Source organism: Stigmatopora argus, chromosome 10 (assembly GCF_051989625.1).
Source record: "Stigmatopora argus isolate UIUO_Sarg chromosome 10, RoL_Sarg_1.0, whole genome shotgun sequence".
NCBI lineage: Eukaryota > Metazoa > Chordata > Actinopteri > Syngnathiformes > Syngnathidae > Stigmatopora > Stigmatopora argus.
This window is the reverse complement of record NC_135396.1, coordinates 12755440-12779742: the sequence shown is the minus strand read 5'-3', so window position 1 is coordinate 12779742 and position 24303 is coordinate 12755440. Positions and strand designations below refer to the sequence as shown.

The 24303-nt window shown below is 39.2% G+C and overlaps 2 protein-coding genes across 4 annotated transcripts in view; one reads left to right on the top strand and one right to left on the bottom strand.

Moving 5' to 3' along the window:
- Window positions 1-51: 51 nt before the first annotated feature.
- On the bottom strand, window positions 52-20072 carry LOC144083320 (zinc finger FYVE domain-containing protein 1). 3 transcript variants are annotated; one of them, XR_013303522.1, is made up of 13 exons: window positions 19859-20072; window positions 18553-18834; window positions 17314-17536; window positions 16567-16784; window positions 16339-16445; window positions 13762-13870; window positions 13560-13657; window positions 13376-13493; window positions 11755-11925; window positions 6077-6269; window positions 3329-3427; window positions 1266-3099; window positions 52-1094 (listed from the first exon to the last, which is right to left on the bottom strand). XR_013303522.1 is itself a non-coding variant. In XM_077611060.1 (12 exons), exons 1-12 carry the CDS (start codon window positions 19973-19975, stop codon window positions 2867-2869), a joined length of 1968 nt encoding a protein of 655 aa, XP_077467186.1. In that variant the 5' UTR covers window positions 19976-20072; the 3' UTR covers window positions 52-2866. The 3 variants fall into 3 exon arrangements, 1 of the variants encoding a protein (XP_077467186.1); XR_013303523.1 differs by lacking the exon at window positions 19859-20072 and having other exon boundaries at window positions 18708-18836; XM_077611060.1 differs by having other exon boundaries at window positions 52-3099.
- A 3626-nt stretch (window positions 20073-23698) lies between these two features.
- dpf1 (double PHD fingers 1) overlaps window positions 23699-24303 on the top strand; it is a 36241-nt gene continuing 35636 nt past the window's right edge. Inside the window, exon 1 of the mRNA XM_077611393.1 lies at window positions 23699-23942. Coding sequence (XP_077467519.1) covers window positions 23737-23942 — 206 coding nt within the window. The 5' untranslated portion in view covers window positions 23699-23736. The remainder of the gene's footprint in view (window positions 23943-24303) is intronic.

The following is a 24303-nucleotide window of genomic DNA, read 5'->3' as shown; positions in this document are numbered from 1 at the left end:
CTCAGAGAAGTGGAGCAAATGGACACTTTGAATCTTAAAACTGCAGTAGCAGCAAGTTTACACTTTTATTGTCCTCTCATCTAACGACTGAGTCAGTGCACATTGATGCAGATGAGTCCAAGTAGAAAGTGTAGTGAACCTCTTCAAATTACCACTGCAGTGTTTGTTTTTGTTATAGGTATTCATAACTGCAATTGTAAGAATTAGGAGCACAACAATTTACATTTCAACCATGGCTATGGCATTTGGCTTTAGGTTTTATACCACACAGTTCTATTTCCATATTTTCTAAATGTATTTGACCAAATTACAACATTGATAATGTTTCAAATAGCACAATGAACAGTGACAGCATTCTTTAAAAGTGCTAATGAATTAATTTCATGTTGGACAAGCTAAGAAACAAGGTACACTTGTTACCTGGGAATTCAGAACAGAATTCAGACACTGCAAGAATGATGTGAAATAATAAAATGAGCAACAGCACAAGTTGACAGTAAAATGTGCCATGCTGCAGATGAACAGGAAATTCACTATAACACCGGTTTGCGGAATATACTACTTAATGTTGCCAATATTGAAGGTAGAAGAGCTTCAGTTGGCATGGTTACACAGCAAAAACTCATTCATAACATCATGGAAATGCTGCTGTCGGCAAAAATTACTTCCATACATATCAATTACAGTGTTTGAAGCAATAATAGCAGCTGAAAACACAATGCCGCCCTACTGGGGTACAAGGGGGGGAAAGTACAGTCGCCCTTCAGCAGGAGGGTTCCCCGGTTTCATTGTGTGTGCGCAATATGCAATAATATGAGCATGCAAGTATTGTTTTGAAAAACAGTGGGTTTTCTCCGGGTGTGCCGGTTTCCTCCCACATTCCAAAGACATGCATGGTAGGTCTGATTGGACACTAAATTGCCCCTAGGTATGAGTGTGAGCAAAGCATTGAATACTGAGCGCTGACATTTAATTATTACATGGATAGAGAAAATAGAAACTATTTAGAAAATGACTCTGCTGACAAGCTGCTCCTTTTTGGCCGTTTTGGCCACATTCTTGATGTTTCCCAGAAGTCTGTGCTCGTCGAGGAACTGAAACACACAATGCAATGATTTCTTTTGAAACATAGTTATAGGTAACGCAATGTAGCCAATTTGTTTGCAAACATTTTTCGGTTCCATTCACGCGATCGACGCATGCTCCCGTCAAAAAACACTCTAAAATGAGAACTGGGGCTTCGAAAGCCCCAAACGACAACGTACCGAATGCTCTGCATTGTCTTGAGAGAGAGCTTTATCAGGTCTTTCTTCGGTAAATCGTCACTTCTGAGCTGCTCTGCAGTCCACTCCCGAACTGGCTGCTGGCTCATCCGCCATTTTGATAATGGCGGCGGCTATTTGAACTCTGACCTTTGTCATGCATATAAAATTAGACCCCAAAAAAAAATTGTTTTCATAACGTGTATTTAAATCTGCAACCAAATCCATTTCTTCTCCACTATTAAATCAACACAATAATATATTTACTTGTGCAGCTCGTTACGGATAGTTTGTTAGCTCTGGCTAGTCCGCTCTATCACTAGCCAATCATAGTTTGTGAAAGCGATGACGTATCCCTACGCCCGCGAGAAGGCCTTAGTGTCGCCAACTCGAAATCTGATTGGTTAAAGCAAGTTTTATCGACGCTTATTTTATGCTGCAGGGCCTGCCGAACTGATGTCTTAAATTCGACAATTTCATAGTCATTACTTTTTAGGATTTGTAAAGCAGCAGAAAATTGATTGATGTCCAAATAATTAAAATTAAAAGTAAAATTATAATTATTCTTGGAATAAGAGTGCACATTAAGGCACAAGTGTTTGTTATTGGTGAAAAGCCTCATAGTGGTCTTAATGTAATGATTACACCCCTTTGTTTCTTTAGTATTACTGTTATATACTACCTACTAATTTTACTTTCCTTTTCTTTGACCCGGTGAACATTTAACTGTGACAAAAATGTTATTTTAAAAAAAGATAGGGATTCAGGAAGTTGGAAAACACCTTTTCTCACCACAGTAAATTTAGCAGGCCATCCTGCACAAGCGACTCATCTGGATGTATTTTTTTTTATCCCTTTGTCGCCGCCATGTGTACATCCTGGGTATCGCGCGTACAATCCAGCAAATACGATCAGCTGCTGCTACAGTAAGCAGCCCCCCACATCTGATACACGACAGGAAATTACTTCCCTGAAGATAACGTGACTAATGCCTGAAGAATCATTCAGTTATGAGAACTAGAGAGACTGAAAGAACACTATTGTTAGTGTAAAAGCAGGGGCCAATATTTGGAGGGCAATTTATTTAAACAAAGTGGAATGCAATACTACACACATTTCTGGTGAAAGGCCGAGTCCCCATAATATGTTATTTCTTATTGAGTATTATAGAGGCGCCTATTTTTTTAAATTATTTTTTTAACTCCATCCATTAAATTAACCTTCAAGGATGCTCACGTCAGGAATACAAACTGGCATTGATCCCCTCCAATAATTTGGAGACTCACAATATAAAATGTAAAGGTATTTGAAGTAACTTCCTGGTTTGGAAAAACATTACCGCTGGTCCATTTACATACTCCCTATTTCCTCCACAAGTCGCTTGGCGCGGGGCTCTCGTGCTGCGGTGGTCATATTTTCGAAGCGACAACCTCTAGTGAAGACTGCTGAGCTCTGATCATTTTTTGCTATTACATGAAGCAAAATCAGTCGGTGAAGGCAGAAGATTTTTTTTTTTAAATGGATCTTGGTCCGGCAGCTGATATCTAGCCTTCTTTTGACAAATATTTTGTCATTTACTTTGATTCGAGACTCAAGAGTCGCACTTAGAGAATATCGGGGCTGGCGCTACATTTGTCACACACTCGCACTGGGTGGTCCCACCCTCTTGAGGGTACGGACTTCATGTGAGTGGAGCAGGCGCCGCACACGCCTTGACCACAAGCTCTGCAGTGATGCTTAGACATGACTGGAGTAAAGACTTTGGAGCACTGATGGCACTGGCTGATGTCCTGGTCTGGCACCCAGTAGTCTGGTCGAGCCACGTCCTTCACAAAGCCTAAAAAATACATAATGAAAACCAACATTTTATTAATTAATAACGTATCTTATGTGGAAAGTATTTTGAAAATGAACAGCCATGCTGTTATGTTATTGTTCAAATGAATAGCATATGTAATTCAGGATTCTGATTTAGGTAAAACCATGAACCAGGGAACCCATATGAATTGTGTACAATATGCAGAATTCTTTCAAATATAATTGTTATTTGACTTGAAGAAACTCACAAAGCGGATAGTCCACTGCAGTGCTGACAATGTCCAAAGTGGACTGAGCCACTTCAGCCACCCTGCGAGCAATAAGACCGCGAGGCTCTGCTTTGTACACTAAGAGGAAACACAACACATAACAATAAATTGATGCATTCTCACACTTTCCCTAACATTTAAAATGAAACAAAGACACTGTACATAAGGAATAAATGTAACACTGTAGCACGGTACCCGGACATTTCGTCGACGGACACTTCGTCCCCGGACGATTCGTCCCCGGACGATTCGTCCCCGGACGGTTCGTCTAACGGACGCTTCGTCGACCGGACAATTCGTCGACAATTTGTCGACGGACAATTCGTCGCCGGACACTTCGTCGCCAGACAGTTCGCCTAACCTTAACCACTATTAAAGAAGACAAAGGAAATTCACATATTCTTTATTAAAGAAAATAAAACAGGGAAAACTCGCTCGACAACACAAACACATTAACATTTGGGCGTGTTCGTACTAAATGGGCTCGTCTCTACACACACTACGCACGAAACGGTTCCTACGTTGAGCGCTCCATTTTTAAAATAAAAGGCAATAAGCCTTTTATTTTAAAAATGGAGCGTGTGATTAGAGACGAGCCCATTTAGTACGCACACGCCCAAATGTTAATGTGTTTGTGTTGTCGAGCGAGTTTTTGCTGTTTAATTTTCTTTAATAAAGAATATGTGAATTTCCTTTGTCTTCTTTAATAGTGGTTAAGGTTAGTGGTTAAGATTAGGCGAAGTGTCTGGCGACGAAGTGTCCGTCGACGAAGTGTCCGTCGACGAAGTGTCCGTCGACGAAGTGTCCGTCAACATAGTGTCCGTCGACAAAATGTCCGGTCACGGATAAAGTTACAAAGTAGGGTGGTGAAATAATTCATTTTCTGAACCGCTTATCCTCACAAGGGTCACGGGCAATGTTCCCTCTAAGTTGCGCACTACTCTCGAGTTCTCCGTGCACAGCAAACAAATGCAGCGCAAAAAATAAAATCCAACCTGAATTGTAAAAAAAAACACATTACAATTTTTCTGTGCCATTTTGCAATGCAACTCAGAGTGTGGAAGCCTGACAAACGACAAGAAATGGTAATTACGGATAAAACTGATTAACACTGTGTCCAGCCAATGATATGATGCGGTTGATGTCACTCACGTGTGTTTACATCCGCGGCATGAGTAAATGTTAGCGACATTGTTTGGTTGCGTTAGTTACACGTTATGCGTAGAGGCCTTTGTTTTGCAGGTTAGCATATAGCTAAATGCAGTTCTTTTAAAATGTAATGTCGTGCAAATAGAAGAACAAGCGGTGAAATTGTGTGAGAGAGATCTCTTGTGCAAAACATGCAGTGAACCTGAAGTTGTAAGCGAGTTTTCCAATGGAAACATATTGCATATAAATGGAACCTTTACTATCTCAAGTGACACATTTAGCAGAAAAGTAATTTGAAAGAGAATGAGAAGTGAGAAGGACAGATGTGAAAAAGACGGTCAAATTTAAGTTAGATTAGTGCATATTCTCGTGCCATTTATTAAGATGTTTTATTCATAGATATTAATCATTAAATTTTGTTATGACTAGATCATTAATGGGTAGTAGACATGCATGTGATACTGGTGTGTGCCCATAGCAAGCATATATGATGTTGCTCACACTGGTCCTCTGTGTGCCCAGGGAGGTTGTCTGTATGCCCAGACATGTGAAAAATTAGAGGGAACATTGGTCCTGAGGGGGAGCTGGAGCCTATCCCAGGTAACTATGGGCACCAGGCAGAGGACACACTGAATCAGTGGCCGGCCAAGAGAAATTATTCTTCCAACAAAAATATAACTAATAATTGCAAAGACGATCAGAAAGAAATGGTTCCAACACTGCCTTTCATTTACAAGGAGTCCAGTCCACGAGTTACGATCGACTTCCATTCCTATCTTGGGGACCAAAGCCGACATATTTGACTGTTGAAATACTTGATTTTAAAAAGTATTGTAGCTAATCGGGTGCCTCTATTTTTCAGGTTGCAATGATGATGTGTGGAGTGCTGTTTCTAATGTGGTCCCTAAATGCAGCTTGTGACTCAATCAAAGTTTTATCAACAGAAATCAAAGACACAGAAAAAGGATTTCAATATCAATCGCCATTTTCACACCGACCTCACGACGCCAAAAGTTGAAGTCCATGGACTCTGAACAACTTCCAGTTCACATGATTTAAAAATAAGTAATGTACCGATTTTATTCTCGTAATTGTATGACTTTTTTCTCGTAATATTAACTTCAAACTCTTAATATTACGAAGAGGTAACGAAAAGTTGAGGCTCATGAAACCAAAGAACTTACGGTTGACGTTGGATTAAAAATAAGCAACAAAATGACTTGAATGTTGTAATATTATGATTTGAATCCTGTAATATTACGATTTGAATCTTGTAATATTGCGATTAGAATCTTGTAATATTACGATTTGAATCGTGTAATATTACTATTTTTATCTTGTCATATTACGATTTGAATCATGTAATATTACTATTTTTATCTTGTCATATTACGATTTGAATCTTGTAATATTCTAATATAAACATATTGTTTGTCACTGCACTAGCTAAGCAGATACACTGATGGTGAGAAATAAACGGTGGACGAGGGACGTGAGTCATAAAGCCAAAACATTGCGGGTGGAGGACGTCGCTACCCGATTCAAAAGAAGCAGTGTGAAAACATGTTGAAGTCTCACCATGATTGTTGGTTTCTAGTGGTCCACCCTGACGATAGCAGGCCAAACAGACCCTGACGGGGCTACTTCCCCAGCCTCTCTCGGGAACTGGCATGCGATGGGAGGAACACAGGTGGCAGAATCCCTCGCCGCACGATCGACAGTGGTGCTTACGTTCCCCCTCCTCAAACGGTTTGTGACAGCCATGACAAGCCTATCAAACGCAACCAGAACGGCAAACATCAACACTTTAAATTATCACGGCAGCAGGATGTCCACAATGGGCAGGAGTGGCTGCAGGTTTTTGTTTCAACTGATCCAGCACAGACAGTTTAACCCATGTGTCCAAGTGGCAGCCTGGGGGCCAAATCTGGCCCGCCGCATCATTTTGTGTGGCCCGGGAAAGTAAATCATCAGTGCCGACTTTCTGTTTTAGGATCAAATTAAAATGAAGAGTATAGATGTATATTAAATTTCCTGATTTTCCCCCTTTTAAATCAATAATTGCAATTTTTTAATCAATTTTTTCTGTGTTTTTAGTTCAAGAATCATTTTGTAAAATATAAAAAATATATATAAAAAAAGCTAAAATAAACATTGTTTTAGATCTATAAAAAAGATACATTCACGCACTTTCGCATTGCAACGAAGAAGAAGGTAGATGCTGGGTGAGCTGAGCGCTCACAGCGCCAGGCGTCGGTATTAGCGGCGGAAAGAAGTACTACTCCGAAAAAGGCACGAAATACAAAATTGGACTTGCGAACATTTTTGGACTTAAATGCAATTTGCAGACATGTTCGTATGTACCGTTGTTCGTAAGTTGAATGTTCGTAAGTAGGGGAGCGTCTGTATATAGTAAGGCTTTTTTCTTTAAAAAAATCGACATAGTATAGTAAGGCTAAGAAAGTCGGAGAATAAATCTGACTTCTGATTCTTCTCCTAGTTATTGCTGTGGTCCAGTGGCAAAAATATTGGTTCAGAACTTGAGGTGGGAATCAGGAGTGAGTTCAATTCCACTCTTTCCAATTCACAAATTGTTTATTGAGGTAATGAAAAGGATAAATATAACTTCCAATCACTTCATTTCAGAAGTCACTGTGGTCCAGTGGCAAAGACAATGGGTCAGAACTTCAGGTGGACTCAAGTTCAAATCAGGAATGAGTTCAATTCCACTCTTTGCAATTCTCAAATTGTTTATTGAGGTAATGAAAAGGATAGATATAACTTCCAATCACTTCATTTCAGAAGTCACTGTGGTCCAGTGGCAAAGACAATGGGTCAGAATTTCAGGTGGACTCAAGTTCAAATCAGGAGTGAGTTCAATTCAACTCTTTGCAATTCTCAAATTGTTTATTGAGGTAATGAAAAGGATAGATATAACTTCCAATCACATCATTTCAGAAGTCACTGTGGTCCAGTGGCAAAGACAATGGGTCAGAACTTCAGGTGGACTCAAGTTCAAATCAGGAATGAGTTCAATTCCACTCTTTGCAATTCTCAAATTGTTTATTGAGGTAATGAAAAGGATAGATATAACTTCCAATCACATCATTTCAGAAGTCACTGTGGTCCAGTGGCAAAGACAATGGGTCAGAATTTCAGGTGGACTCAAGTTCAAATCAGGAGTGAGTTCAATTCCACTCTTTGCAATTCTCAAATTGTTTATTGAGGTAATGAAAAGGATAAATATAACTTCCAATCACTTCATTTCAGAAGTCACTGTGGTCCAGTGGCAAAGACAATGGGTCAGAATTTCAGGTGGACTCAAGTTCAAATCAGGAGTGAGTTCAATTCCACTCTTTGCAATTCTCAAATTGTTTATTGAGGTAATGAAAAGGATAGATATAACTTCCAATCACATCATTTCAGAAGTCACTGTGGTCCAGTGGCAAAGACAATGGGTCAGAATTTCAGGTGGACTCAAGTTCAAATCAGGAGTGAGTTCAATTCCACTCTTTGCAATTCTCAAATTGTTTATTTGGTAATGAAAATGATAAATATAACTTCCAATCATGTATAGGCGGGCCGCCTCGTGGTGTAGTGGGTAGGTCACCTGCCTGCGACTTGGGTGTCGAGGGTTCACGTCCCGGTGTCGCCAGTCAACGACTGTATGGTGTCGGCAGTCGGCCGAAGGCCGACTGTCGAACACCACCAGGGATCCCCCCTCCCAACTGTCTTCCGGTCAGCCGAAGGCTGACCGGAAATATTGTTTTGCTGAAAAAAATGACTAAGTCTTTATTTGAATGAAAAAAGGATTACCCATTTACTGAACTACTAGTGTAGTGATTAGTCAAACGACAGCGGGATTCGAACCCCATCTCCCACATGGCGGTCAAATCCACTAACTTGAGGTCTGTCTGACCCATTGTCTTTGCCACTGGACCACAGTGACTTCTGAAATGAGGTGATTGGAAGTTATATTTATCATTTTCATCACGTCAATAAACAATTTGAGATTTGCAAAGAGTGGACTTGAACTCACTCCAGATTTGAACTTGTGTCCAACTTCAATTTCAACCAATTGTTCTTGCCACTGGACCACAGTGTCTTCTGAAATGATGTGATTGGAAGTTATATTTATCCTTTTCATTACCTCAATAAACAATTTGAGAATTGCAAAGAGTGGAATCAAACTCACTTCTGATTTGAACTTTAGTCCACCTGAAATTCTGACCCATTGTCTTTGCCACTGCACCACAGTAAAGTTGGAAGTTGTATTTATCCTTTTCATACCTCAATAAACAATTTGAGAATTGCAACGAGTGGCATTGAACTCACTCCTGATTCCCGCCTCATGTTCTGACCCAATGATTTCGCCAGTGGACCACAGCAACAACTAGAAGGTGAAGAATCAGAAGTCAGATTTATTCTCCGACTCTCTTAGCCTTACTTGCTATGTCATTTTTTAAAGAAAAAAAGCCTTACTATACTATGTCGTTTTTTAAGAAAAGAAGCCTTACTATACAATAACGTTTTTTAAGAAAAAAAGGCTTCCTCTACTATGTCGTTTTTCAAGAAAAAAAGCCATGCTATACTATGTCGTTTTTTAAGAAAAAAAGCCTTACTATACTATGTCGTTTTTTTAAAGGAAAAAAGCCATACTATACTATGTCGTTTTTTAGGGGTGAAAGCCATACTATACTATGTCGTTTTTTAGGGAAAAAGCCTTCCTCTACTATGTCGTTTTTCAAGAAAAAAAGCCTTCCTCTACTATGTCGTTTTTCAAGAAAAAAAGCCATGCTATACTATGTCGTTTTTTAGGGGGGAAAAGCCATACTATACTATGTCGTTTTTTAAGAAAAAAAGCCTTACTATACTATGTCGTTTTTTAAGAAAAAAAGCCATACTATACTATGTCGTTTTTTAGGGGGGAAAGCCATACTATACTATGTCGTTTTTTAGGGGAAAAGCCTTCCTCTACTATGTCGTTTTTCAAGAAAAAAAGCCACGCTATACTATGTCGTTTTTTTAGGGGAAAAAAGCCATACTATACTATGTCGTTTTTTTTAGGAAAAAAAGCCTTACTATACATGGTCTTTTTTAAACAAAAAAGCCTTACTATACATGGTCATTTTTGTAAATAAAAAGCCTTACTATACTATGTTGTTTTTAAAGACAAAAAAGCCTTACTATACTGTGTCGTTTTTAAAGATAATAAGCCTTACTATACTATGTCGTCTTTAAAGAAAAAAGCCTATACTATGTTGTTTTTTAAGAAAAAAGCCTTACAATACTATGTCGTCTTTTAAGAAAAACGCTTTACTGTACATGGTCGGTTTTTTTAAATAAAAAAGCCTTACTATACGTGGTCATTTTTTAATAAAAACCCTTAATATACATGGTCATTTTTAAAGAAAAAAGCCTGACTATATATACATAGTATTTATTTTTTAAACAAATAAAAGCTTTACTTTACATAGACCACTTTTTTTTAAAGAAACAGCCTTACGATGTCCAGCCATTCAAGTCATTTTGCATGCCAGCTTTACGTTTGTACCAAATCTCGGGGTATTCTTTGCTCAGTTATGAAGCACGGCTAATAAGATGAATAAATATTTGACATTATCGTCGACAAGGAAAAAGAGTGTCGCCAAACTTTCGTCAAAACATATATACTTAACTTTGTCATTATTGGAAAGTCTTGACTACAAATATATACGCCTGCGAGAAGGCAATGACGTATCCCTACGCCTGCGAGAAAGCCTTGGTGTCACAAAATCGAATTCTGATTGGTTAAAGCAACAGTCTTATCGACGCTTGTTTAATGCAGCAGAGCCTGCAGAACTGATTGTGAAGGCCTTGAGGCAGATTTCTGACCCTGGCAACAAATAATGGCTGAAATGTGATTGGTTAAATGCTTCAATATGAAAACACACATCTGGAGGCAGTGCAACCAGCGGGAAAGCAATGAAAGGAAGCTGACAGACAATTTGGAATTATTTCACAAGTATTGATGGACAAAATATAATATATGATTCAGATATTTCTTAGGCCAGCAGAGAAGGCCTTGAAGGTCCTGACGGCACACCACTGCTAAAACCCTAACTGATGTTGCCGAATGAAACATTATAGTTTTCTTACAAAATATAATAGGATAATGAATGAATACATTTTAAGCAACTATTATTAGATTTAATAGGGTATTTATTTTCTTACAAAGTTAACAGCATACTTTGGTTAAGATCAGTTAAGAAACGTGTTGTATATGATTTTAAAGATTAGAGTAGAGTAGATTGTCGAGGATGCGGTGTTGCACAAAATTGTCTTAAATTTTTAATTCAGCAAGAAAGTAGGAGGACAATGAATTTGATGAAAAATTAAATTCAAAATGTAGGTTGTGAAATAGACTGACAGAATGACTAACAAGTACAAACAATGCAAATAATATAATTTGAGAACACAGGATTTAAATGCACCAATGCATCATTTTTCTTTGCATTTAATCATAAGAGCCATCCTGCGTTGTATGAAATTGTCAAATTACATTGCGTATTAAATCCTAGAGGCATTTAATTTTGTATCCAGTTCAATCAATATCAATTTCATATGGATGACTTATGACGTACAGAACTGTTATAGCACATACAATATCCTCGTCTCAATCAAAGACAAATTGCCATTTGATTTCAAGATTGGTTCATGCTTGCAGAAGCCAAGGAATACCCGTTCACACAAAATACCAATCATTTTTTTGTTATATGAATTTCTAATACACTTTCATAACGATGTATTTGATTACCCAACATTCAGACTGCTTCACTGCTGGACCCTTCTGATCACAAATGGACTCACTAGAGGCTGGTGGTGAAGGAAAACAATCAAGCTCTGATATAAAGTATGGTATAATACTTTTAACTAACCCAAGTTGCAAACATTTTTGATTTTGTAAGCAGGCCTTGTGTCAGTTCTCTTCGTTTTTCATGTTTATTTGAAAGTTAACATACTTCAAAGCATATTTTTACACAAATTATCTATTCAATTAATGCCCACCTCCATTTTTTATGGTTTAAATCCTCTTGAATATTGTATAACGAACCAAGGCTTCAACTTGAAGTTATATTTATTGCAAGTTGCATTACTTTTTCTTAGTCCAACTTTTAATCAATATATCTTGCATCCGTTGAATTTTGGAAAAATACCATGATTTACTTTTTTTTAACCCAGTACTTCCCATTATTGTCCTAATGTGTGTCACTTACCGTAATCTCTGTGTTAGGTCTCCAGTATGGCGGCGCCACCTGGTCCGTGAGCCAAGCCGTGACAGCCTTGGTGGGGCCAGTGCTGTACTCGGACATTGACTGGATCACGTAGTTCATCCCATCCAGAACTCTCTGAGCAGCATTCTGGTGGTTGCCGAGGAAGGTGTCTGACTGGAAGCAACAGCATGAAAGAAAACAAGTTTATAGAATTCACAAAATACTTCATTAGTAGATTTCCCAATTAACATATTGAATATTGGACGTATTCAGCCATCAATAACGGTAAATAAACTGATGAGTACAATGTTCTACATTGAGTACAGAGGGACCGAGTTTCCTTCTTACATCTTCAGCTATATGTTAGACATCACATAAACTTATATTTACTAGTGGTCACTACAGCAACTTTAAAATGAAATGTGTTAGGTTTGTGTGGAAAGGGTGTGGTGTAAGAAAATGTATTTTGAGGGGGTATCCATTAGTGGTAATTTTATTCATTCAATTTCAACACCCCTCATCCTTGTGACGGTCACTGGGTGCTGAAGCCTATCACATCTTACTTCCAGCAAAAGAGCGAGTACAACCAAGACTGGTCGCAAGTCATTGGTAGAGAGAGACAACCATTTGCACTCGCAACAACATTCCGAGTGGCAATCTCTTTCCAAGATGGCGCCGTTCACGCGGGAGCCAGTGGAAGTAGCTGTGTACACTCTTATGTTTTTCGTGATTTACAGCCCTTCTATCTTTGTTTTAATTACATTTTAATATTTCTTAATACATTCCTTTTTACTTTACTTTTTACTTTACTTTTTACTTTATACTTTTTCCTTTAATGTTTTTACAACTTTCCTTGTTCTGTTAGCCTGGCTTCTTTTGGCTACTTCTTTTTTGGAACCATTCAGCCGCCATGCTTACGCTGTCACACACATGGGACTAGCTGTTATAATACGCAGCGGAAGGAGCAACACCTCGGTGCTGCCGGGGATTCGGAGCTGGACAAAAGTGCCGGGAGAAGAGGCAACGCTTCTGACCAACCATTCCATCGTGGGATAAGATGGAAGAGCTGTCGGCGCTTACCAGCAACGGAGTCGAGGTGCCCTACTCTGCTACTGTTGTCTTCAGCTCCAGACTACTGAGGAACTGTGCGGATAAGCTTGGAAGAGTGACTCTGCATATTCTCTACCTTGGTCACAGTCTGCAGAAGTTCCCCATCTTGTGGAAGACTTCCTGTGTGTGGTTCCAGTTTTTGTTTCCATTTACTTTGATTTGTTTTGTACTTTTTGCTTTTGCTTTGTTGTTGTGCAGCCTTTGCGACTGTACTGTCTAACTTATAACTATGCCTTTTCTTGCTACTGTCACAATGAAATTTCCCGAATATGGGATGAATAAAGTTATCCAATCCAATCACACCCAAATAATCCGCACCAAATTCAGGGAAAAGAACCGCAGCACCATCCGGTGGCTATTTGTCATGTTTCATTTTTCAAAAGAGTTTTTTGAACAGACCTCCATGAAAAACAGGAGATTATTGTACCAGTTTCCTCCTATAAAGGTTTAAAGAGGGTTTAAAGAGTTTTAAAACCAAATCTTGCATTTCACAAAGAACCAATGGTGTACTTACCCCCTCCCAAACGTGTTTGACCTCCGAACGCACCACACTGCTCTCTGGGTCCTGGTTCCCTACCCAGTACTGTCTGCTGCGATAAATAACGCCACAGCTGGCACACTCTAACACGTATCTGAGAAGAAAGCGGACCATCAAAAGAAAGGGAGTTGAAGGGGGGGAAATCAAAACAGGAACCTACCCTGACCAGGCGAACTTGGCAAGGCCAAACCACGGGTTGTCAGACGACGCTGAAGTTTTAGGCATGACTGTCACCTCTCTGCCTCCTTCGTAGCACCTCTGTTTATATGGCGCAGGGAACCAGTTCAAATCTTAACAAGATCCTATTCAATTCATTTTTAAAATGGTTTAATATGCATATTGATTTCAGGAGCTTATCATACCTTACAGATAAGGACTTTGTTGTTGTACTGGTGTGCATATTGGCATAGTCCATCTGCCTTGTGGGGAACCCTGTCTCGCAAGTGGTTCATTCCATTCTTGCAGCGAATACTGTAGGGCACACAAAACACAACATCGTTCAGACCAACATGGAAAGTTTGAGTTCTCTACTCAAATTATGTTAGTCAGGCCAGTGCAATGTCAAGACAAGTAAAATTTATCGTCCCTCCAAAAATCATCAAAAAAGATAACAAAGGGCTGCACAGACAGATAGTAAGTAAACATAAAAAAGGTTTAAAGCCCCACATAAAAGGGTTTAAAGAGTTTTTAAACCAAATCTTGCATTTCACAAAGAACCAGTGGTGTACTTACCCCCCTCCCAAATCTTGCATTTCACATAAAAGTCCATGATTTGATTTGGAGAAGGAAAAATAGTGCGGTGGCGCGAGTGGTTAGCGTGTCAACTTCACAGCTCTGGGGTCAAATCCAGGTCATGTCCATCTGTGTGGAGTTTGCCTGTTTTCCCAGGGCCTGCGTGGGTTTCCTCCGGGTACTCCAGTTTCCTCCCACATTCCAAAAAAAACATGCATGGTAGACTGATTGGACACTCAAAATTGCACCTAGGGTGTGAGTGTGCATGGTTGTTTGTCTCCTTGTGCCCTGCGATTGGCTGGCCACCGATTCAGGGTGTCCCCTGCCTCTGGCCCGGAGTCAGCTGGGATAGGCTCCAGCACCCCCCGCAACCCTAATGAGGCTAAAGCGGTTCAGAAAATGAGATAAGATGTTCTGTCTTACCAAATTATCACGGTGGGAAAGTCGGCACATAGAGTATCTCCCACACAGCCAATTATAAATGGTGAAAGAGTAACTAACTCTCACCCTTACCAAAAAAAATACTTTGTAAACAAGTTAAACCAACCGAAAAAAATGAAAGCTTTCAACACAGGTGTGGGCCTAATTAACATGGTTTATCTACATCAGTGCAAAAACAAAAGCAAAACTCAAGGACATATTCAGCTTCGCCTGGTAAAGTCAAAGCACAACATCAGTTCAGTTCTACAAGTCAAAGACGAAAAATATGAAGAAAAAAAACAATTTCATGCATTCAGCTCACTGCTCTTCAGTGTTCTCCCCAACAAATAGCACAATATCTGTATTCCCTGTTAGACTTAAGCTCCAAAGAGCTACTGATTTTTTGCCCTGAGAAGAAACTTTTTTGAAAGAAAAAAAACAATCCTTCTTACATAAGCCTCACAGACTGATGCTGACATTTTTATACCTTTAAAAATAGTGCAAAAACAATATGAAACCAGTACTACACAGGCAACAAATGCCACTATGCTCCACGGGGCATGAATACCTGACTAGTGAAGCACAAATGAAATGCCCTACACCTTTACTGCTGAATGTAGGGATATAATCCCCGTTATACCACAAGATTCCTGACCAATCATGGATTAGATAACATGGTTTGTGACCTTGAACTTGTAGTTTATCAGACGTTGTGGCTTGATACCTAAAGGAACCTATTGCAGCTTGTTTCTTTTATCTATTTATTTATTTTAGTTACAAAATTAACAGTTTTATAACGAGCTTGCTCTGCCAATCAGACTGAAAATAACATACATAAATTCCAAATAGTCAAAAGCCATGTTACATTTCATTTATTTTTTATATTCATTGATTCATTCATTTTTCCACACTACTTATCAACACAAAGGGCACAGGGCTGCTGGAACCTATCTCAGCCAATATATATATTTATCTATAAAATAAATAAAAAATGAAGAATAAATTAAATTAATCTTCCACCTGAAATAAATTAAAAATAATAATAAAAATAAAAAAAATATTTTAAAAAGTCAAACTTTACTTTTTATTTTACATCAAAGTAAGCCCTATACTGGCACCTCCATAATGCTCCTTTACTATGATTCTTTTTTTCAAAAAACCTAGTTATACAGTTATTAGTTCATTCATTCATTTTCCGTGCCGCTTATTCTCACAATGGTTGCGGAGGTTGCCAGAGCCCATCCCATCCTAGTATTGACACCAGGTGGGGGACATACTGAATTGGTGGCCAGCCAATCGCAGTTATTAGTTATTAACTGTGACTACGTAAGATAAGCAATTTAATTATTCATTTAATGGCCCTAACATATCAATAGACATTTAAAAAAATGTTTTGGGGAAATTGTTCTAAAACAGTTTTCAATGGTTAAATCGAGATTTTTGCATGGCAAAGCCAGTTGTAAGATCAGAAAAGTTGCTGTTCTGTTTCTGAGTTTACAACAGATGTCTCCTCCTCCATCATCAACCAATTATTATTTTTTTAAAATAACAACAAGAAATAAAATCCAATTTCTGACCTAGGTCTACAATGTCTTGTGTGTCTTGCTAATGCAACCAAGAAATTTCCCAAATACGGGATGAAATAAAGTTATAATCTAATCTAACCTAATCTAATCTAAACTAATTACTAGATCAGTTCTTTGACTAATCAATCTGTTTAGTTGTTGTGCGGGATATAGGGTCTGGAATTGTTTGCTTGCCAGTCCCAAAAATTTTGACTAACGTACTTGCAACTGAGGCAGACAGCTGAGCAGGTGAAGTACTCGTCTGGGAAGAAGGTGTACAGATTCAGCTTGTCATCACAAAGGTCCCCACAAAATCGTTCACTGAGAGCCTGAGTACACACAATGAAAAACAGAATGTTGATAATGGAGGGAAAAATCATAATACACTGGTAATTTAAAGTCATTTCTGTCTTTTGAATGTGCATTACTACACCAATATGGAGTGCTTACCTCAAAAGCGTGAAACACTATGCCTGGGTGGCGCGGCGAACGCGTGTGAGTGTTTTGCACTTGCTGTCTAAGAGCCTCCAGAAGTCCACTGTAATCAGTTGGAGGTGTGATGGTTTGGGTGCCATTGTACTGTACAGAGCTGAAGGCATCAGTTGCTAAGCCCAGGTCATGAAACCTCTTCTGCAACTGCATGTCAGCATGGCCAGGCACCTTGGAATCTTAAACACACAGGAGAACATCTAGTGTCACTACAATTACGCTAACATAGTCCCACTTGGACTTTTCTTATTATTCATAGTGGCGTAGGGTGAATAAGTGCCAATGTTAAACTCAACCTTATCCAGGTTTTACCCAATTGTCAGGTTTCATTGGAATGGCTCACACATGAATAAAAATGTGTAAAACAGGGCCTTTACCATATATAACGTTAATGTCCGAACCAAACCAATCAATAGTTGCTATGTGGTGTATTCCATTTATATTAGTTACTGAGTATGTTATATTGTGGTTAATGGAGAAGGATGTTAAACATTAGGAAAAGCTAGTTCTGTGTAATTTAAATAAAAATTGGCATTTTTGTCTATTTTTAACCAACATTTGGTTTATATTTCCTTGGCAGATAATACTCAGCGTTGAATAACAGTTGTTTGTGGAATAAACTGCATTATGAAATTACTACTTTATCAATTTTGCATTTCTCGTGTGGCTGAATGGTGCAAACAAAATGAATTGTGTGTAATTGTTCACCATGGCCCAGCAACTGCGTGTGAGTCGTCTCTTGAAAGACGATGACCGAAGGACCAAGACATGAGAGGGGTACGTCCAGACCGCAACGACTTGACAGGGCTCTCAGTTCAGGTGTAAAGTGTTTCAAATAGGCCCCCGATGCACTGCTAAGAAACTGGAACATGTCGTTGTGCAGACGCTCGGCTCGCGTTCGGTAGATCACGATATCTGACACAGCCAACACCTGAAAGAGTGGAGATAGGGTGAGTGGACCTACTCTAATAAACAATTGTTATGGAAGCCAAATGACAAGAAAAGGCTCTACGGCACATGTGTCAAAGTGGCGGCCCGGGGGCCAAATCTGGCCCGTCGCATCATTTTGTGTGGCCCTTGAAAGTAAATCATGAGTGCCTACTTTCTGTTTTGGGATCAAATTAAAATGAAGAGTATAGATGTATATTAAATTTCCTGATTTTCCCCCTTTTAAATCAATAATTGTAATTTTTTAATCAATTTTTTCTGTGTTTTTAGTTCAAAAATCATTTTGTGACATCTAAAAATATATTTAAAAAAAGCTAAAATAAACATTGTTTTGGATCTATAAAAAACTGAATATAGGGATTTTAATCCATTTATTAAAAAAATCTAAATATTATATCTAAAATGGTCCGGCTCACATGCAATCGAGTTGACGTTAACGCGGCCCGCGAACCAACCCGAGTCTGACACCCCTGCTCTATGGTATATAACTGTAAATAAACTGAAATTCGGTCATTGTGTCAACGACAGACATTTTGAGGATTATTAGCTGCAATGTAAACAGACGCCTATGACACATCAGATGGCTAATAATAAACTATGTACCCCATGATGTATCTGATATTATTTTCTCAAGGTCGTGTTTCTCAGGTTAGGTCAACTTACATTGACAAAAAAACAATATTGTGGGCCACTTGATCAAATGCAATACACATACTAATGGCCTGGTGAGTGATGAGTGTTTTGTTGAGGTCCACAATGGCACTGCATTGCACTGTGGTCCAATACTAATAAATTGACTTTTACAGGGTAAAGTGTTATAAGTATTTATATCATACTTGTTAAGTCAACATTTTTGAAATGGCTCTTGTTAAAGTGTTCACATTATACTAATGTTGTATCAGGTGTCTGTATCTCAGCAATTTAAAATCGTGTCAGTGAATTTTGACCTACAAAGGTAACATTTCAAGCTAAAAGCATTAGGCAATGGATTACTTTTACCTTAAGCAGAAGCCTCATTCTCTGGTTTTGATTGGCAGCTGCCCCTAACAAGCCCTCGGTATCCAGGGCGACCAAACTGAGGGAGGGATCATAAGCAGCCCATACGCCCACCGTACAGGAGCTGGAGGACTTGGAGGTAAAAAACACACTCTCACCATTGAATAGAATGTGGTTCAGGGTGTGTGACTTGCCATCCCCTGTGTTTCCAAAGATAGACAGAACTTTGACACCTCCCACATCTGAACAGTTGAGTTTCTCGACAAAATCCGCCTCATTGTTGACCTAGAGGAAAACAAAAGGAAACGACATTGCAGACTTGGAGAGGACATTTTTGCTTTTTTTCAATGCAACATACGATTCAAACAGCACAATCACATACACTTCCTTCTTAAAGTATCAACCCGTGAGTATAATCATTTTTTTAACTGTTCTTCCTTCTTAAAATATCAACCCGTGAGTATAATCATTTTTTTAACTGTTGGTTGATTTGCTATTATCAATTTACTACTATCTACTCAATATTTATTGGGAAATAAGATGATGATATAATAAAGATTTTACGAAAACAAATGCAGCAGGATAACTACCTTAACACACTGGCAACACCACAAAGTCAATTTCCAGACAAAAAACAGTATACACTTTAAATTCAGTGTACTTGTTTTAAGCCTGGCTCTCCAAAGGTAGTGTTTTTTCTAATAAGTGATGCAACATGTATTGAATATTATCAGATCTTGATGTCATTACGAGGAAATAAAAGCTGAATTACTGACATATTAGCAGCCTTGATTGGTTTGGGCGCACCTACAACACAACATTTCTCCAAACATTCCAATGCTGCCATTTTGAGTGTTATTCACACATTTATTCTTCCACTTTGAGAACATCTGCCAGGTTATATTAATCGCGATGCTGAGAAAAAAAAGTTGTTGTTCGGCTAGAACGGATCTTTATTCTTACTTATTCCTTCCCTCAAACTCCACATCATGGAAACCCCACGTTAAAAGCAATCGCGGTGTTTTGAATCACGCAACCATGTTCCTCAATAAAAAGAGAATGGCATGAACCGAGAGGTTTTCAAAGGCTGGCTGACCATAGTTGCCATTTTCATAACAAAATCGTTGTTTTACTTCCCACGAACTGTCACAGACACATTTAGAGTACAATTACGATTGACGGAGTGACTGCCACCGAACGGTAATGTTAACTCGGAAACCATCTTTTGTCAAATATATTTAGCCAAATCGTTCGGAGTTGTTTTGGCGTTCGCTTCTTAGCTTAGCAGCTAATTGTTAGCTAAGTTCACCTGCAGGTTTTCCTGGTCATCCACCAACAGGAAGCTTCGTACACCATCAGGACGCTGTTCTGCTTTTAGTGGACACGGTGTCATTTCCTCTGGTTCTGTCGTTAGTACTTCAAACATCGTTCTTCAGTGAGTTCCATGCATGTTCTCGACGACCCGGGCGAAAACAAAAGTTGAAGCTCGACTACTGGTGTCAATCAAAACAACAGCGCGTGGACGCAAAGCAGAAAGGGGAGGAGACAATGTGGATTTAACCAATGACGTAGAACGACTGCTATACTTTTTTGCTCCGTGGGTACCACCTCGTGGCTAAAATGTTTAATGACAACAATAAAGCATCCTTCGATTAAATGAAACACGTTAGTTTAATTACATGTTGCAATGATAATGTAATAATAGCCTAACGATTTCCAAGTGAGGTAACATATTTCAGTGGATTAAATATTGATTATTTTTTTCAGTGATCTAAAATAAAATCCGTCAAATTATGCAAATTGTTTTTCATATAACAAAATGAAAAATATGTGTGGATGAAACATTTGAACAGCAATAGGTGAGACTGAAAGCCTTTGAACCCTTTATAGGGCAAGAGATTCTGTTTTTTGTTGATTTTATTTTAATGTCACCAGTTATTATCATATGATTTTGTTATTATCAATTGTTATTGTGTTTTAAATAAAATGTTATATCACAATGCACATCTTTATAAACGAGTACAATGTTAATTTAAAAAACTAAAATTATGAATTTATTCATTCATTCATTTTTCGAAACCCCTTATCCTCACAAGGGTCATGTGGGGTGCTAGAGCCTATCCCAGCTTACTTCAGGCATGAAGCAGGGGACACCACGAATGGGTGGCCAGAAAATTGCAGGGCAGGAGGAAAAGAACGAACATATACGCTCACACTCATACCTAGTGGTAATTTAGAGTGTGCAACCAGCCAGCCTACCATGTATGTTTTTAAAATGTCGGAGGAAACCATAGTACGCAGAGAAAACCCACACAAGCCCAGGGAGAACATTCAAATCCATAAAGGCGGACCTACCTGGGATTGAACCCAGGACACCAGAACTGTGAAGCTGATGCACTAACCACTCACCCACCTGGCTGTCTAATGAATTCATAATTAATTATAAAAACATAAATGTACTCTTGTTATGACCTCAATCTAGATTTTATACTCATGGGATATACCTGATTGCATGGCATTGACAAGGATCAACTGGACTGACTTTGCTGAGTAAAATGGGTGTCCTATGATAGTGAAAAAATAAAAGATAAAAAACACAGTTTGTGAATGAAAGGGTTGAAAATAAAACAATATACTGAGTTAGGACCTTTCCAAAAATATCTTCCTTTAAAGCACAGTGTCAAAGTGGCGGCCTGGGGGCCAAATCTGGCCCACCACATCATTTTGTGTGGCCTGGGAAAGTAAATCATGAGTGCCGACTTTCAGTTTTAGGATCAAATTAAAATGAAGAGTATAGATGTATATTACATTTCCTGGTTTTCCCCCTTTTAAATCAATAATTGTAAATTTTTAATCATTTTTTCTGTTTTTAGTTCAAAAATCATTTTGTAAAATCTGAAAAATTATTAAAAAAAGCTAAAATAAAAAATTTTTTAGATCTATAAAAAAACTGAATATTCAGTGCTTTTAATCCAGTTCTTTTAATCCATTTATATAAAAAAAATCTAAATATTATATCTAAAATGGTCTGGCCCACATGAAATCGAGTTGACGTCAAAGCGGCCCGCGAACCAAGCCGACACCCCAGCTTTAAAGTGTTTGTTTGTATATGTTTGTGAAACTGTGAAACAAGATTTAGTTTTCAAAAATTCTCGCTAAAATTCTATTCAAGCTCATAATTTAAAAACCCTGGAAATTTCAAGAAAGCCATCTTAATATGATACCTATAATCAGCGATGGAGAATGTAGTCAAAATAAATAAGACTATAGTTATGGTACCCAGTGGTGGTGATTGTGAGTGTGAATGGTTGTCTGTCTCTACGTGTGCCCTCTGACTGACTGGCGACCAGTCTAAGTTGCATTCGGCCTTTCGCCTGAAGTCATCAGGGATCGGCTTCAGCACCCCGTGGCCCTTCAAGTAGTGCTGAAAATGAATATAGTACAATATTTTAAGTTGTGTACACATTGACCTGTTCCTCTCATGCTGACATATGACTGCATGTTGCTCAGAAGGTATTTTTCTGACATAGTTTCAAGTTGGTCTAAAAAAGAAAAAATAATCCAAATGATCTAAAATCTTGTTAATGGTAGCGATGTTGAATGAGTCTGAAGAGTTTCAGGAAGAGGATGCAAAAGACTGTAGGGGCGATGTCTACTCAATGGACTCTTTATCCTCCCAGACTTAAACGTCTCCTCGGATGTCACCACCTTTCTGAAAGAGATTATTGATCTGATGTGCATTGCTGTCTTAATGCTTCTCCTTCAGCAATCAACTGAAAAGTATTTTTTTCCATAGACTGGTGGAACACATCTTTCTGCACATATTGTACTTTTCATTTTGTACGCATGGACTGTGTTGTCATTATATTTCCCTTTTCAGGTCCTCTGGGTACAATTTACTCTCGTTGATAATGACCATTCGAGCATGAGAATGTCGTCCTTATTTACTATTCGTTAATCAAGCAGACTGATTAGTTTGGTGTGATTATATAAACTGCATGGTCATGTGCATCTAACATATTTCAGTATACAATATCATGTCCGTTAGTGGCTTGGGTGGCACATTTTAAGATTCGGAATGTTTATGTCCTATGCACTGTATTCAAGAGGAAATCAAACTCTGTAATTAAATGAAAGAAATCCAATGTATTTGTGTATGAACGCATGCCCAGAGTGGTAATACCAATTTCTTAATGTATAACGAAAAACCTTCTCTAAGGACATAAATAACTTAATCCTTACATTTTCTGTACCGCTCGGCTGCCTACCGACTCAGGGTGTCCCCCGCCTCTGGCCCGAAGTCAGATGGCATAGGCTCCAGCACCCCCCGCGACCCTAGTGAGGATAAAGTGGTTCAGAAAATGAGATGAGAGAGATGAGAATTTATTTTGTGTTTGTATGTTTTGACAGGTCACTGCATGGTGTGGCTTTTAGATGCTGAGAGTTCAATTTTTTTGCTCTTTGTGTCTAACTTGTTCGCCACACCTGCATATTAGAAAGTGTGTGTGTGTGCGTGTGTGTATGTGTGTGTATGTGTGTGTGTATGTGTGTATGTGTGTGTGTGTCCGTCTGTGTGTGTGTGTATGTGTGTGTGTATGTGTGTGTGTATGTGTGTGTGTATGTGTGTGTGTGTCCGTCTGTGTGTGTGTGTGTGTGTATGTGTGTGTATGTGTGTGTGTGTATGTGTGTGTGTGTATGTGTGTGTGTATGTATGTGTGTGTATGTGTGTGTGTGTATGTGTGTGTCCGTCTGTGTGTGTGTGTGTATGTGTGTGTGTGTATGTGTGTGTGTCCGTCTGTGTGTGTGTATGTGTGTGTATGTGTGTGTGTCCGTCTGTGTGTGTATGTGTGTGTGTGTGCGTGTGTGTGTGTGTGTGTGTCTGTCTGTGTGTGTATGTGTGTGTGTGTGTGCGTGTGTGTACGTGCATGTGTGTGTATGTGTGTGCATGTGTGTGTGCATGTGTGTGTGCATGTGTGTATGTGTGTGTGTGTGTGTGTGTATGTATGTGTGTGTGTGTGTATGTATGTGTGTGTGTGTATGTATGTGTGTGTGTGTGCGTGTGTGTGTGTTCAGCGGTTCGGATGCGGATGGGTGGCTTTGCCCTTTCGGATCCAAGGCGGGACCGTGGCATCCACGATCTCGCTACCCACGCTGGTACTTGTAGTGCATTGCTCCTGGACATGTTTCATGTTGACATGCGTAAAAAACTACACTTCCCCTCTGCTGTCGCATGCGCTCCCGTCTCCCATTGGCTGCCCGTTCCAGCCGCAGCCCCAGAGAATGAATGAAATTGAAATAGCTGCTACATTACATGTACAATACCGGGCGCTGCAGCGTTGCATTCTATCATACTACACCAAAATGGCCACAGCGGTACAGAACCACCTCAAATCGTAAGTACGACACCTTTGCCTTTCAGCTATCGGTGCGCGTTGTCAGTCTTTTTTTTATTTATTTCCCATTTCCCAAACCTCCAGGCACAAATAGAGCGAAGACAATGAAAATGCACAAAAGTTGCATTTTTTTTGGTGTGTGTGTGGACTGTCGATGATGCGTTGATGTACAAATGGTTTGTTTGTTCCCCGGGAGCCTGACAGGAGTCGCGTGCGTGTGCATGTGCATGTGCGCGAACACGGAGGAATGCCGGGTTTGGGTTTAGGTGACCCGGGATGTCCCTTGCCGGTGTGGCCAGCCAAGATCACGGTCACAGAGGCAGGCTGGAGCAAAGAAGAACCTTTAGATGGCTTACACTTA